The sequence below is a fragment of the Crotalus tigris genome, unplaced genomic scaffold, assembly GCF_016545835.1.
Source record: "Crotalus tigris isolate CLP2741 ecotype Arizona unplaced genomic scaffold, ASM1654583v1 scf7180000018563.1161478300:1536566, whole genome shotgun sequence".
Lineage (NCBI taxonomy): Eukaryota > Metazoa > Chordata > Lepidosauria > Squamata > Viperidae > Crotalus > Crotalus tigris.
Genome location: NW_024097077.1, coordinates 359,264 through 372,669, shown reverse-complemented (window position 1 = coordinate 372,669; position 13,406 = coordinate 359,264). Strand labels below are relative to the sequence as shown.

Sequence of the window (13,406 nt, the reverse complement as noted above, 5' to 3'; positions counted from 1 at the left end):
GTCATTGGAGATCTTCTAGACCAGCCCCCTGCTCAAGGCAGGAGCCCTGTACTATCCCAGTCAAATTGGACAATCGGTTGCCTGAAATGGTATAGGGTTTCCTGCCTGAGCAGCGGGTTGGACTAGAACAGAGCTCCCCAACCTTTTGGGCACCAGGGACTGATGCCATAGAGAAAGGTTTTTCTGTGGACCAGACGGTGTGTGGTTTTGAATACTGCCTGCATCCCAAGGATGGAGCTGTGCTTATTTGTGCGGCCCGTTTGCTGACATGCTGCGGACTGGTGCTGGTCCATGGACTAGGGGTTGGGGACCCCTGGACTAGAAGACCTCCAAGGTCCCTTTCTATTCTATTGTGTTCTATTCTATTCTATTCTATTCTATTCTATTCTATTCTGTTCTGTTCTGTTCTGCTCTGCTTTACTTTATTCTATTGTGTTCTATTCTATTCTGCTCTATTCTATTGTGTTCTATTCTACTCTATTGTGTTCTGTTCTATTCTACTCTACTTTATTCTATTGTGTTCTATTTTATTCTATTGTGTTCTATTCTATTCTGCTCTATTCTATTGTTCTATTCTATTCTACTCTATTGTGTTCTGTTCTATTCTATTCTACTCTATTCTATTCTGCTCTATTCTATTGTGCTCTATTCTATTCTACTCTATTGTGTTCTGTTCTATTCTACTCTATTGTGTTCTATTCTATTCTATTCTATTCTATTCTATTCTATTCTATTCTATTCTATTCTACACTCTACATTACTCTACTCTACTCTATTCTAACCTTCAGGGATGGAGCTCCCACAACTTCTAGAGGCAAGCCATTCCATTGTTGAATTATTCTCCCTGTCAAGAAATTTCTCCTTACTTCTACATAATACTGTATTTCATCAGTCGCAAAAGAAGTGAGTAGACACGTACCTAAATTGGTGTACCGAAGACACCGTACACTTGTTCCTTGTTGAACCTGATAAAAGAAGATAAGAATCACTGGTTGCAGTATTAGGTGTGTTCTTATTGAAGAGCTATCAAGTGTCAATCGTAGGAAAGGTTTCGAACCACAAGACAATATAAATTCTTGTATGCTGGCCTGGGACTGTTACCTGATTCCACAATCAATTATACTGAGTGCCCTTGTATGGCCTGGGCAGGTTAGTTTCAATCATTATTAATGTGCTGGAAAAAAAGACACACACACATACACCCTGCTCCCCCATAACCTTTGATGATACGAAGGTTGTAAACTCTCATCATGAATTATACAAGGAAATGGAAAGAAAAGGGAGCTTTTTTTAAAAAACAAGCCTATTCAACAGCTGCTTTCTTTTTAAAAATCTCCTACTACAAGTATCTCACACTCCAATTAAAGGAAGCGTATTTATTATTTATTCCTCTAAAAGACTGATAAATCATCCTGCAGAATAGAACTTCCCAAAGTGGTGCAGAACAAAAGCAGATCCATAAAAAAGGAATCCAAAATTGCCTTTTTAAGAAAGTTACACCCTGCCGGTCTTTTACAGATGCGGTGGATTAGCACTCTTCACTACAATTCATAAAGCATCTGAAAAATGGGCGAGACTGGACAGGTGGACACAGGTCCTTGCGCCCATAAAAATACTCTTTGATAGGTAGAGCTAATCCTGGTGTAGCAACTATAGTGACCATTTGCAGTTACAATGGTATGGAAAAAATAAAAATAATCATTCCTCACATTTCATAGGTCTGAAAATCAAAGGAAAGCTGAAGTAAAATCATAAGCACAGTTGTGATATCACATAGCAACTGCTTTGCTGGTCCCGGTTGAGGTTATTAAACAAGAGCTACTTGTGACAAATTTATACTACCTGCATTCAGTTTTCTTTTGTTCATCTCTGTGTTAATACATTGAATGTATCTCTGGGTCCAAGAAATGTGGGCAACCTTAGGTTAGCCTGTCACTTTCAATTAGCAATCCTTTCTTAAGCTGGTTAATGCAATCCTAGAAACTAAAAAGGCAAAAAACATAATAAATCATGCCACATGGCTGCAGAACTCTACAACCAGCTGTAAAAACAAACTGGTGGCTAAAAGCTCAAAATGTGCTCACGTGGCTGTGGGTGCGGGCGCCGAATTGTGGACCTGGGTTGAAAATACTTTTGAGGAAATGCACTGTAACGTCAAACAGTCACTAAGCAACGTGTTGTTAGGAGAAGACTACAGGTTGTCAATTTACGACAATTGAACTCAACATTTCTGTTGCTAAGCGAGACGATTGTTATGCAAATTTTGTCCCATTTTTATGACCTTCCCTGCTACTGTTTTTAAGTGAATCACTACAGAAGTCTATAACACGGTTGTTAAGTGGATCTAGCTTCCCCATTGATTTTGCCCATCAGTAGGTCACAAAACGGGATCACATGACCCGGGCCAGGACACTGTAGAATTGTCATAAAAGCTTGTTGTTATGTCTGTTGATTTAGGGAAAATGTCTGATTAAGTCAGTGGTTCTCAACCTTTTTAATGCCACGACCCCCAACCGGTCGTAAGTCGAGGACTACTCAACCGGTCGTAAGTCGAGGACTACTCAACTGGTGCAGCACCGTTTGCAGAATGGGACTTTTGGCGGGCTCAGCAGGGCAGAGACAGCCTGGACAATTCCTATTGGCTTTTGAAAGCCAATAGAATTAGACTCTATTCGAGAGAGTCTATTCTATTGGCTTTCAAAAGCCAATAGAATCAAAGGGAGGAGCACAGCTAAGGAAAAGGGGGGAAAAAATGGCGGACTGCGTTGTTTGGCAACCCCCGTGAAATGGTCGGTCGACCCCAAATGGGGTCCCGACCCACAGGTTGAGAACCACTGGATTAAGTGAATTGATGCACAGAATTTTTGGATGTTGTAACATGTAGCCGCTGTTTTTTGGCCCGGTCAGAAGTCTTGTAAATGGAACATTTCACAGATAGCTCAGCCTTGAGGGGGCAGTAAAGCAAGAGCGGGTGGCTTCCCCAAATTGTTTAATGGGGTTATAGATAAGTGCGTTAGGAATGTTTCCGGTGACTTTGGAAGTGCATGGATAGGGACAGAATGGGAGTGTGCTTTTGGGTGCAAAGGATGCATAATTGGTGGCGGGCATATTCTGGCTTCTCTTCCATCACTTTGCATCCTTGCTTATCCCAAATGGAATAGTAGTGTGATGCGTGCGCAGGCGTGAACGCACATCCTTTTTTGTACCTTTGTTTCGCAGAAATACAACGTACCATTTGTCTTCATTTCCTCATAAATATTTGAAAAAGGAAGGTCTCTTTGGACCCTGCTGTTTTCAGGAGAGAAGATGGAGACACTCTATTTTTTTCAACCTTCCCTCCAGCTTGCAGGGCGCCCATCCAGAAGTCTGCCTGCCTTCTCCAGGTCGCCCGCTTGATTCTAAACTGCTGCAAGAAAGGAAGCCAACAGCGGAGATTGCGCTCTGCTTCTGCCCGGTGGAGTTGTGCTCTGCAGAGGATTTGCAGAGCTCTTGCAAGCTGCCTCCCAACCTCCGCTGTGCTGGTTGCAGCAGCAACAGCAGCAGTCGAAGTGTGTTACAAGCCACAGAACAGGACACAGAGTTGAAGTTCGGAGAAATGGTTGGGCTTCTTCTCTTTCACAAAACTAAACGGAATTTGAAAACGAAAAGGGAATTCAGCCAATTGGCCTTGAGCTCAAGGCCTGAATTGTGCATGCAAAATATTCCGAGTTCGGCTAGGCTGTGAGCATTACTTTCCAAGGTTATCTAAGGTCACCCATTTTGCAAAATACACACCCTTGTTTGAAAGCAAGGTCTCCTTTGACCCTCCAGGTACCTTCTGCTCCCTGAAATAATGGCCTGGCAATTCCACGCACGGCTCTTTGCTCTGCTCTCATTGCAACCCTTCTTCGAAACCACTCTTTCGTGAATTTTTTTAATGCATTCGTAAAAGTGTGATTTGTTTATGAAAATACTCATAAAATGAATGAATATTTTACAAATACTTCACAACATGAATGTATTCATTCATAAATATTTGTAAAAGGGTGATTTATGAGTATTTTGTGGATAGCCACTTGTCTGAAATGGGATAGGTCAGGGGTAGGCAACCTTGGCTCTTTTATGACTCGTGGACTTCAACTCCCAGAATTCCTGAGCCAGCACAGCTGGCTCAGGAATTCTGGGAGTTGAAGTCCACGAGTCATAAAAGAGCCAAGGTTGCCTACCCCTGGGATAGGTTCTCTTGCTTGAGCAGGGGGCTGGACTAGAAGACCTCCAAGGTCCCTTCCAGCTCTATTCTGATTGATTGATCTCCGGGCAGGAACTCTCGGCGGCCCTGGTGGGCATGTGCCTGCTCTCCTTCAGTGCGATGCCCGCAACGGCCACTGGATTACGGCAAGAGCAGCGCTCGTCAACCTAGGCCGCTGGATGGCACGTGGACTTCAATTCCCAGAATGCCTGCAGAGGACACTATCCTCCCCGTCGAGGCCTCTGCGCAGGCGTAGTAGGTGACGCCACGGGCCATCTCCCTGCGCGGGCGCCGCGATGACGTCATCACCCGCTGCGCCGGGCAAAGATGGCGCTGGCCTGGCGGAGATGCCCGGCGCTGTGGCGGCGGCAAGCGAGCCCTGCCGGATACGCGACTCTTGGAGGAGGTAGGCCGAGAGGCGAGCGAGCGAGCTCCCCGCTTCTCTCCCGGGTGTCGCGGAAGGGAGCCCAGTTTGCCCCATCCTCCCTTTGTCTTTCAGGCTCCGCGCAGCCGCAGAGGAGGGGCGGCCCGAAAGAGAGCCCGGCTGAACGCAGAGCCCAGAAGGAGCTGATCTACGTAAGTTGCGGAGGGAGGGTGTCCTCACGTCGCAAAGGGGCGGGGCTGGCTGTTCTGGTCCTCGCTCACCCCCCCTGGCTTTAAAAAGTGGCCTGACAGGTGGTTGGGGAGCCAAAGGATAATTGATGAATGGTGTGAAAAATGCATATATGGGAAATATTCATAACTTAATGCAGGATGCTCAGAGCAGCAAATAATGTTATTAAAAAGAGTATATGGCAAATGTGAAGAATATACACTAATTCGAGCAGGAGGCTGGACTAGATGACCTACAAGGTCCCTTCCAACTGTATTTCTATTCTATTCCATTCCATTCTACAATCTATTCTATTCTATTCTATTCTACAATCTATTCTATTATCTATTCTATTCTATTATCCTATTCTATTATCTATTCTATTATCTATTCTATTCTACAATCTATTCTATTTTCTGTTTTATTCTATTCTACAATCTATTCTATTCTATTATCTATTCTATTATCTATTCCAGTGTTTCTCAACCTTGACCATTTTAAGGCATGTGGACTTCAACTCCCAGAATTCCACAGCCAGCATTGCTGGCTGTGGAATTCTGGGAGTTGAAGTCCACATGCCTTAAAATGGTCAAGGTTGAGAAACACTGCTCTATTCTATTCTACAATCTATTCTATTGTCCTATTATCTATTCTATTATCTATTCTATTCTACAATCTATTCTATTCTATTCTATTCTATTCTACAATCATTCTATTCTAGTCTATTCTATATCACAAAATTAAATTGTTGTAGTTCAAATCATCCTCTGGAAAAGAGAAGACCGCGTTCAAAGTACAAATAAAAAGAATCATGGTTGGTGCATATGCAAGTAGGTGGGGCAGATATTGCAATCGGTGCCTTATGCTGAGATTTTTCTCCTTCAACGTCCCTCAGGGCAACAGTCAAAGGTCTGAGAAGATGGACCCTGACCAGGACTGGACAAGCGTCTATCCAACCGCAGCATCTTTTAAACCGTCTGCTGTGCCCCTTCCAATTCGGATGGGCTACCCAGTCAGAGGAGGGGTGGCCCCTGCAAAGGAAGGCAACTTGGAGCTTTTGAAGGTGAGATTCGGGGCTGACGACGTTAATATCCAGATCCCGAGTCTTTTAGGAAGCATAACTGGGGGCCTTGGCGGAGAGAACAAGTCCTTAGAACAAACTCAGATAATGATGCGAAAAATACCCTTCTCTTGAGACTCTTAAGATAACTGCAGGTTTGTTGTAAGTATTAGCACTGATTTAGGAACTTATCCATTCTGGGCTATAATCTGGAATGTTGGGTAGTTTTGCTTGGGTGAGGAAAGCTGGAGACTTGTTCCTTCAGATTGTTTGGAGGATTTGTGACAGGAGCTTGTTGTACTTGAATAAATATTGAAAAAAAAAAGCTTCATATCGCCTGAGTTTAATCTGAAGACCCAGCTTTAAATGACTAATGAGCAGCAGAAGCTCAGCCACTTTGAGCCAGCTGTATTCAGTCAACTTCATCCCTGTTGGGAACAGAGCAACAAGTCAACTACCCTATCCTAGAATTCTTGTCAGAGAAATAGAACCTAATCCTAATAAATCCTTATAAATAAACTTCCACGGAGAACAGGGTAGACTAAAGACATTTCTGCGAAGTGCAGGCATGACATTGAAACATTAATTGACAGCCAGGTGGGGTAGATCCGCACCTGGAACAAAGGGAGTTGCTTCAGATCAAGAGGAAAGCTAGAGGTTGCTCATTTGATTCTCTCAGGTGGCTCCAAAGCAGTGTTTCTCAACCTTGACCATTTTAAGGCATGTGGACTTCAACTCCCAGAATTCCACAGCCAGCAGTGGAATTCTGGGAGTTGAAGTCCACATGCCTTAAAATGGTCAAGGTTAGAAACACTGCTCCAAAGGGATCCTGCTGCAGTCTTTCGACTCTTGAGCCCCTAAGAAGCAAAAGGTTCAAGTTCTGTGCTACAAAATGAGATTGCTAGTCACTAGGATCTGAAGTCCACAGACATTAAATTGGCTGGAGTTGAGAAAAACTGCTCTAGCTGGAACCAGACTATGCAAAGAGATGCGCACTTGGGCCACTTCAGTTTTATAAACGGAATAGGTTGTAGGAGGGAAGAAAATCAGTGGGGCAGTCAGAGTCTCCTGGATGGTTGTAGGGATTGTGCCTGCAGCCTGAAGGAGGCATAGATCCGACCCCACCCCCTGCACACCTCCGATGGCCAGCTCACAGGCTGATTTTAATGAGACGTCTTCCTTCCAGATTCCCAATTTCTTGCATCTGACGCCAGTTGCCATCAAGAAACACTGTGCAGCTTTGAAAGGTCAGTCTTAATTTTCATTTTTTTTCAACAATGAAGCTTAGCAGAGACACTGGGAAAGAGCTAGCTGTTTTGGGTCTTCTTAAGATCTGACTTAACGTTAAATCAAATGCAGTACTTCTAGGGTTATAATGGGTTTTAGACAAAGGATGTGACAGAAAAAGGAATCTTTAACAAATCACTTCTATTTAAATTAGTGACTTTGGGGATAGAACTATGAAGTGCTTTTTTTCAGAATGGAGGCCATGTATAACTCAGGATCAAGATGTCTACCATGTGGTGATGCTGCTATTGAGATTAGATAGATAGGATAGATAGATGGATGATTGGTAGATAGATAGATAGATAGATAGATAGATAGATAGATAGATAGACAGACAGACAGACAGACAGACAGACAGACTGACTGACTGACTGACTGACTGACTGACTGACTGAGCATACACACCCAAACTAGGTAACATCATCACTGTTATTATCATCATCAGTCACTGATGATGTAACCTAGTTTGGGTAATGAAACATCTGCAAGAAAACCACCAAGCTCCGAGAGCACCAAGGACCCCACAGTTCAACCTTGAGCTACACATATTCTCCTTTATTTATATTTATATTTGTGCATGTGGGTGTGTATATATAGAAAAACAGTTGGAAGGTACCTTGGAGGTGTGTGTGTGTATATTTGTATATTTCACACAATGTCCTCTGAACATCTATTTCCTTTTCAGTTTTTTTAATAACCCCCTGAACCAATTTTTATGTTGATAAGTGTTTATGGGGGGGGGGGTAACCTTAGCATCAGTGAATGCAGACTGTGCAATCGTGAGCATTGTTAAAATTATGTCTGTGCTTTCCTTCCACCTTGGGTGCTTCAGACTTCTGCACAGAGTGGCCCTCTGCCCTGGATAGTGACGAGAAATGTTTGCAGCACTTCCCAATTGAAATCAGCACCACTGACTATGTGTCAGCAGGGCCCTCCCTTCGCAATCCTAAAGCAAGAGTGGTGACTTTAAAAGTAAGTTGAAGGGTGGGTTTTGGGTTGCAGTTTGGGTACTCGGTCTCTAAAAGGTTCACCATCACTGTTCTATTCTATTCTTATATTATTCTATTCTATTTTCTATTCCAGTATTCTATTCTATTCTATTTTCTAGTCTAGTCTAATATTCTATTCTATTTTCTATTCTATTCTATTTTCTATTCTATTTTCTATTCTATTCTATTCTATTCTAATATTATTCTATTGTATTCTATTTTCTATTCTATTCTAATATTATTCTATTCTAATATTATTCTATTCTATTCTATATTCTATTCTATTCTATTCTATTCTATTCTATTCTATTCTATTCTATTCTATTCTATTCTATTCTGTAATCCTATCCCATCCCATCCCATCTATTCTAGTCTAGTCTAGTCTAGTCTAGTCTAGTCTATGGCTGGCTCAGGAATTCTGGGAGTTGAAGTCCACAAGTCATAAAAGAGCCAAAGTTCTCCACCCCTCTCATAGGGTCATGTTGTGGAAGGAGGGGGGAGAAACAAGGGAGCACAAGGTGATTCTGAGGAAAAGGCTGAGATTTACAATTAGCAAAGAAATAAGTGGAAATGGCAAGCCTTGAGGTCCCTTGATCTCTTCACAAATAGGTTTGTCTCTGGGGGACTGTTTAACACTTAACTCAGGGGTCTTCAAACTTGGCCACTTTAAGACTTGTGGACTTCAACTCCCAGAATTCTGGGAGTTGAAATCTGCAAGTCTTAAAATGGCCATGTTTGAAGACCCCTGACTTAACTGATTTGGAAAGAGATATTTTATGTTTTTCAGTGCAATTACTCTTTTGACCTACGATCAAAGTTGCTAATCGCTTGATTTTTTTTTCCCTCTCAGGTTAAACTCTCAAGTCTCAACTTGGATGACCACGCAAGGAAGAAGTTCATCAAACTTGTAGGGGAGCGATACTGTCGGGATACGGATTCCGTTACTATCACCACGGACAGGTAATGTAATGGGAGAACATCCTCTTGGCCCAAAGTGGCAATGCTCAGTGCAGCCGCCCTGCTAAACTCTTGTCCTAGGATTTAAAAACTGCTTCCCCAGATTCTGTGATTCCAAATTATTTTTCATGGTTTGTAACCTAGGAGTTCTAAGTGTATAAATATGATTTCAGTTTACTGTTTTTGGATTCAGTTTTATTTTAAGGCTGGTGAACAAACTAACCTTGTTATTCATATGCTATATAACATGAATGAATGTTGCAGATGCTGGGATTTGGTATAATTCTATTTTTCTTGTTTTTCAGATGTCCCTTTAGGAAGCAAAACTATGATTATGCCATGTACCTTCTAACTGTCTTGTTCCATGAATCGTGGGTAAGAATGTTTGCTTGTATTGTTAGAGCTCTCACTAGTTTAACGGCTCCCACATATTGATGGGGGGAAAGCCACAACAATCCCATGCTTTACAGAGTAGTTTCCTTTTTGGCTAGATAAAATAGCAATAGTTGGATACAGCAAAATGGCTTTAATCCTTTTTATTTTATATAAAGTTTTATTAATTTTTTTAAACAGAATTCAATAATAATTCAACAAAACGTGTTGTCTGAGTATCTTATTCACTAATACAAATTAAATTCCTAATCCCTCAATCTTTTCTCTAACCACTGATAAAATAGGTCCCAAGTTTGAAAATGTTCTGTTTCTTTTTTTTCCTTTCAACCTTAAAGTAAGTCTGTCCATTTCCGCACAGTCTAGTATTTTAATTATTTCTTCTTCTGGTGGCGTTTCTTCGTTCTTTAATCTTTCTAAAGTGCCCAGATCAGAAAGCAGAGGCGTTTAACTTCATTCTGAGAGATCAGATTGATCCATTAGAATTAGGAAGCGGGGCTTGTGAGCCCAATGGGAATCCTAAAATGGACTCTTGAGGAACACGTCACATATTCTGTGCCTGAACATTGCATGAAAAGAGATCTCTGCTCCTGCGTGTTTTTGCTGATCTTGTCATTATGGGATCTGGATTCACAAATATCTAGAAAGCAGTGTGATAACCAATGCTGTAAAATGCCGGAATTGCTTTAACGGTGCTTCTGGCAACCGTGGATTGGATTACTGAGGTCCGTGCTAATTAAATGTTTTAGCATTTTCAAAGCTTAGATAATGAAGTTTTCCTCATTAGCAGGTCTACTTACCTTTCTGCAGCATTCAGACACTGATTCTACACTGGAAGCTCAACAGTTGTGGATACCAATTCCACCTGTGCTCTTGGCTCTAGTATTACCTAGTGATGGAAGACTTGGGTATATGATATGTGAGTGCGTAGTGTGTATTGAGTATACCCAAGTCTCTTGACCTTTTATTACCTTTCAGCTTCCACATGAATACTTAATGGCCACATCAGTTGTAATTGTCTTTGATTTCATGAGAAATTAATGATCTTCTGCAACACACTGCTTTCCCTTTTTCACTGGCGATTCCTCAGATGGAAACCACATTTTTATAACTTCGGGCAACTCTTAATTCACCGATTTTTTTTGAGATGTTCATCCTTAAGAATGTCATTATTTGTCCTACCTGGATAGTGTAGAACAGAAACAAAGGGTGGCATTTAAATCATTGATTAGCCTTAAAACTCATTTAGGTAGAGTAAAGCACAAGATTTTTTTTTTTTAAAAAAACCTGCAATGTAAATCTCTCTGGGAAGAGGTGGGTTTTTCCCCGACAAATGCAGATTTTTGTCCAGATGAACATTTATTTATCACAAGGCTAGCTTAAGTCTATCTGTTCTACCGTAAACCACTATGCTGTACGGCAGTGTTTCTCAACCTTGACAATTTTAAGGCATGTGGACTTCAACTCCCAGAATTCCACAGCCAGCAATGCTGGCTGTGGAATTCTGGGAGTTGAAGTCCACATGCCTTAAAATTGTCAAGGTTGAGAAACACTGCTGTACGGAAACTGCACGATAATTCACCTTTGTGGCTTTTGAAAGGGCTTGAAGCTTGAGTCAAATTCCTGAACTTGAAAACGTAACGTTTACTGCCACCAAGTGGCAAAGGTCAGTTCGTGCATGCATGGAGGTCTTGCAGACATTTGCAGGAGTTGGTTTACTCTGCAGATTATCTGGCAGGCTTGGAAGTCTTAAGTTTACAAAAGGTTAACGTCAGAGGAAGTGAGAACAAGGGGATAGGCCACATTTTCTCAAGGGAAGGTGGAAGATTGGTTTGGATGCCTCTTAAACAGCTTCCAACTCGATTCTATTCTAACGTACGTCTGTGGAGATTCTTAAATCTATCCAGGTCCTGGTTGTCCCCAAGGTGCTTTTTTTGTTTCTTCTTGAAGAGGTTTCGCTTCTCATCCAGGAAGCTTCTTCAGTTCTGGACTGAAGCGCCTTTGGGCCATTGTTAGTTGTGCTGGAATTAAATCTCATTGGAGACTCTTATGAAGACGCTTACGAGTTCCAAATGAGTAAAATAAATGGAAATGCACTGCCATCACTACCCCCAACTCGTAGTGTTTTCATTACAGGCTAAGCAGCAAAGACATCTCACTCAAATCCTACAAGCCATTGAATATGCTTTGGTCTCCTTTTTCTGCAGCACTTCCCAATGGAAAGAGACCTTCTAAGGGTGGGCTATTTAGTCAAGATTTTTAAAAAAAAAATCTCGCTACCAAAATTTAGAACATTACACAGGTTGGGGACACACGGCTTTCCATTCCTGCGAAATGGAGAAGGACACTCAACTTTCAGAGCAGGTTTATTGAACTTCTGCTTAGCTTTGGAGGAGGACCAGGCCCTTTGGAAGACGCTACCCTAACTCTTTGGAATTTGCATGACCGTATTTCTGATCTTTCAGGTTTTTACTCACTGGTCCTGTTTTGTTTTTCAGAAAATAGAACCATGGGAAAAAGAAATTACAGAAGCGGACATGCTGGAGTATGTCTGGGAGAACAGCGCTTCTGAAAAAAACGCTTTGAGGACATTGCTTCAGATAAGAGCAGCTGAAAAAAGTGAAGAAATTAGCAGAGAGGAACTCCTTGCCTCTGAGGTGATGCAGGATTACAAAAAGTCCATGGTTCTCTTGAAAAATGAAGGCGAAACAGAGAAGAATCTTTTGGAATATAAAAACTCGGTTAAGAGACTGTTAAATATCCAGGGCTTGTAAATGTAAGCAGTTATTTTGTGGGATGCTGTATGTATATATATATATATATATACTGGTGGACATAGTCCTAATAAAATTTTTAATACTATCCGGTTGCAAATGAAAATGATCATCTTTCCTCTTCTTTCCGTGCTCCCCAATATATTTCACCCAGAAAATCAACCGACAACATAGTTGTAATTCAAATTTGTGTATATTATTTATTAAATATTTTTGCCACCCATCTACTCTGGGTGGCTTATTCAGTTCATCCTGGAAATTGTCTAAATTCACTTTGCAAAAATACCAGAATTTGCGCAAAAAAGTCAAGGGAAGTGAAAGAATGACTGTGGGAACCGGTTCCTGTTTTAATCATACACCAACATCTTTAACCATCTATTGCCTGTCCTGCTCTTCATTGATTCCCTTTGTTGGCTGATCTTGAAAGAACTAAATTCATATCGGGCCTTCAAAACCCAACTGGAAAATATTGTGTCTCAAAATCAGGGTGGAAAGAAGGGGTCTAAGGAGAACGAACTAAAACACTAGAAGTTAAAAATTATTTTGCAGACATTCAAGAAGAGATTGGAATAGCCTCTTTAAAAAGCATGCCGATAAAAAGAATGCCCCAGGATTCCATTCATCAGCTAGTTTCTTGTGTATTCCTAGATACATTATTCCCCACAGCAAAGAGAAGCAGAGATGGTTAAACTGATTCCTTTATCCAAAGAAGAGAATATACCTAATCTTGTCTCTATTTTGAAATTGCTTCTGGATTTTGTGCTTGCAATGAGAGGAAAAAAAATGAAACTCTGATTCTGTTTTTGTGAACTAGATAGGCTTATTGTTATAGAAATGGCTGTATTGTCTGTGGAAGCTACATTCTGTTCTAAAATGCTTTATGTTTGCTACATAGTAACCAGATATGAGACAGAAAAACATGCTCCCAATTTCAGCTTTATGTCAACTTGTATAATGGTCAGTCGCCACATTTCAACATGATTATGATGGAAATACATTGTCATATCTTCATATGCAAAGATACAGATTCTTTGTGTGTCCAATTACACTTGGCCAATAAAGAACTATTCTATCCTATGTTCTATTCTATTCTATTCTACATTCTATTCTATTCTATTTCATTCCATAC

General features: G+C 41.2%; 1 protein-coding gene across 1 annotated transcript; it reads left to right on the top strand.

The window, feature by feature from the left end:
• The first annotated feature begins 4,472 nt into the window (after positions 1-4,472).
• On the top strand, positions 4,473-12,383 carry MRPS35 (mitochondrial ribosomal protein S35). Its single transcript, XM_039354569.1, has 8 exons — positions 4,473-4,634; positions 4,728-4,804; positions 5,716-5,883; positions 7,067-7,127; positions 8,000-8,139; positions 9,007-9,116; positions 9,419-9,488; positions 12,002-12,383. The coding sequence occupies exons 1-8, from the start codon at positions 4,556-4,558 to the stop codon at positions 12,275-12,277; spliced, it is 981 nt and encodes a 326-aa protein (XP_039210503.1). The 5' UTR covers positions 4,473-4,555; the 3' UTR covers positions 12,278-12,383.
• The last annotated feature ends 1,023 nt before the right edge of the window (positions 12,384-13,406 follow it).